We start from the raw sequence: 2,056 nt of genomic DNA on the forward strand, positions 1-2,056 counted from the left end.
CCTGCTTAGCCTCAGGTTTTAATATAGTTTTAAATATGCTTCTAAAGAAATTATTGCTGTAAAACTTGCTCTGGTAGATGTGGCATATATATTGAAATAAGATTTTATGCTCTGTAATTTGAAAAATCTCCTTAGCAGTACTTAACAATATACCTCTTTCTTGAAAGTACAGTAGTAGATATCAGTCCCTGCTAGAATTATAGGTTTATGTCTTAAAAATTATAGAATAAAAGTGTTGATTGAAGTTTTTAGTACTGAACATTTAGGAGTCATTTGTGATGCTATAAAGTGCTGTTTGAAACACTCCAAAGGATATGTTTACTTCATATGTATATGACAGAACATGTATCATGTGCTGTAGAGTGTAATTAAAGTTAAGGCAATGGGATCTTGCCATGGAGTTCACAGTAAATTCTACTAAATATAAACAGGTTTAAATAAGTTCTCTCCACTATATTGGCGGAGTGCCAGTTAAATCCATGTTCCTGAGTCCTTCATAGAATTTCAGCTGATAAATCCTTTTGGAATAGGATTAGCTGCCTTTTCAGCTGCCGAGTGATCATGATGGTCTCAAGTTCTACCATGGAGCCTTTTTCAGAAGTTAACTTTCTCTGCACCACAGTGACAAGAGTCAGAGCTACAGAGAAAACACCTTTTCAGAACTGTCAGGATACATTACATTATCTTAAATTAAAATTACTTATTCAAGTTTTTGTAGAGTTGTACAGTTTAAGCCAATTTAAAAATATGCTATAGTACAGCCTCAAAGGAACTCACACCCCACCTTGACAAATCCATGTCTATAAGGAAAAGAATTTCAGTACTGTCCATCTACTGGAGAATAGTGTTCTAATGCTTCTCCCTGTGTTCACCTAAGTCACGAAGAAGTCAACTCTGTGGAGTGTCTGATTACACTCACTTTTTTTCTAGAGACAAAACTCATGTTAGGCAGAGTATTTTTAATTCTATATGAATTTTAAGATTATTTTTTGGTATTTTTTGTGATTTACAAGGAGTAGGGGAGAGAAAGGACATGGACTAAATGGGGGCTCTGAATTAGGTTGATGATCCATACAGATATATGTATCTTTAAACAGCAGTCATAGTTTCCTCCAGCCAAATTGTAATTCTTCTCTCCCCTCTAATAATCTCAGCCCCAAATAAAATCAATCTCAGTAAAAGATTATTAGTTCCTAAGAAAGTGTTTTAGGGAGGCAATAATTATTCTCACAGAAGGTGGAGGAATAGAAATTCAGAAAAAAAATCTCCCTAGGCACTGACAATTATAGTTCTTCTAGGAATCATAACTTTACTTACAAATACAAGCAGCTGCAATCAACCTGACTGCATCATACGGTGGCTCACAATGAGGAAAAATTGGTTGAACAATATAGTTAGCAAAAGTGATTGCTATCACTGCCTGAGTTGTTGGTTCGATAATTAGCAAGGAAGACCACAGTCTGATGAAGGCCACAAAGGCACCGAATGCTTCCAGGATATAGGCATAACTGGCTCCAGATTTAACAATGGATGTTCCCAATTCAGCGTAACACAAAGCTCCAAACAGCGAAAACATCCCACCGAGTGCCCAGATGATCAGAGAGAGCCCATAGGAAGCACTGTACATTAATACACCTCTGGGTGATACAAATATCCCAGAGCCAATCATGTTCCCTACAATTAAAGAAACTCCATTGAGTAAGGTGATTTCTTTTTTCATCTGCATTTTTTCACTCATGTCTGCCATACTGTCCGTTTCAGCTTTTCCATTCTTAGTTTGGGATTTTTTATTGCAGCACATTCTCCAGGGGACTGGCATCCCCAACTATCATCACCTGCAAACGAGAGGAGAAAACATCTTTTGTAAGACACATGGCATCAGAGATACAGATAATTAGTGTACAAGGCATAAATGGTGCAAAAAGCAACCATTTTGCCTGCTTTTATTTTGCAGTCTAGGAACCACATACAACTAGATTTCTTAACTTTCACTGTTCTGTACCTTCTTAATGGACAAATGTGAGGCCACTGTCTTTGGTTATAGATGCTGAAGCTT

At 36.8% G+C, this 2,056-nt stretch overlaps 1 protein-coding gene across 1 annotated transcript in view; it reads right to left on the reverse strand.

Annotated features, from left to right (window-relative positions):
* The window catches only part of LOC104539631 (Y+L amino acid transporter 2-like), a gene marked incomplete at its 3' end in the record, with an annotated part of 12,606 nt that extends 10,787 nt beyond the window's left edge, over positions 1–1,819 (reverse strand). The window contains exon 1 of the mRNA XM_010183215.1: positions 1,318–1,819. Coding sequence (XP_010181517.1) covers positions 1,318–1,819 — 502 coding nt within the window. The remainder of the gene's footprint in view (positions 1–1,317) is intronic.
* Between the last annotated feature and the right edge of the window lie 237 nt (positions 1,820–2,056).

The sequence above is a fragment of the Mesitornis unicolor genome, unplaced genomic scaffold (assembly GCF_000695765.1).
Source record: "Mesitornis unicolor isolate BGI_N332 unplaced genomic scaffold, ASM69576v1 scaffold7144, whole genome shotgun sequence".
Lineage (NCBI taxonomy): Eukaryota > Metazoa > Chordata > Aves > Mesitornithiformes > Mesitornithidae > Mesitornis > Mesitornis unicolor.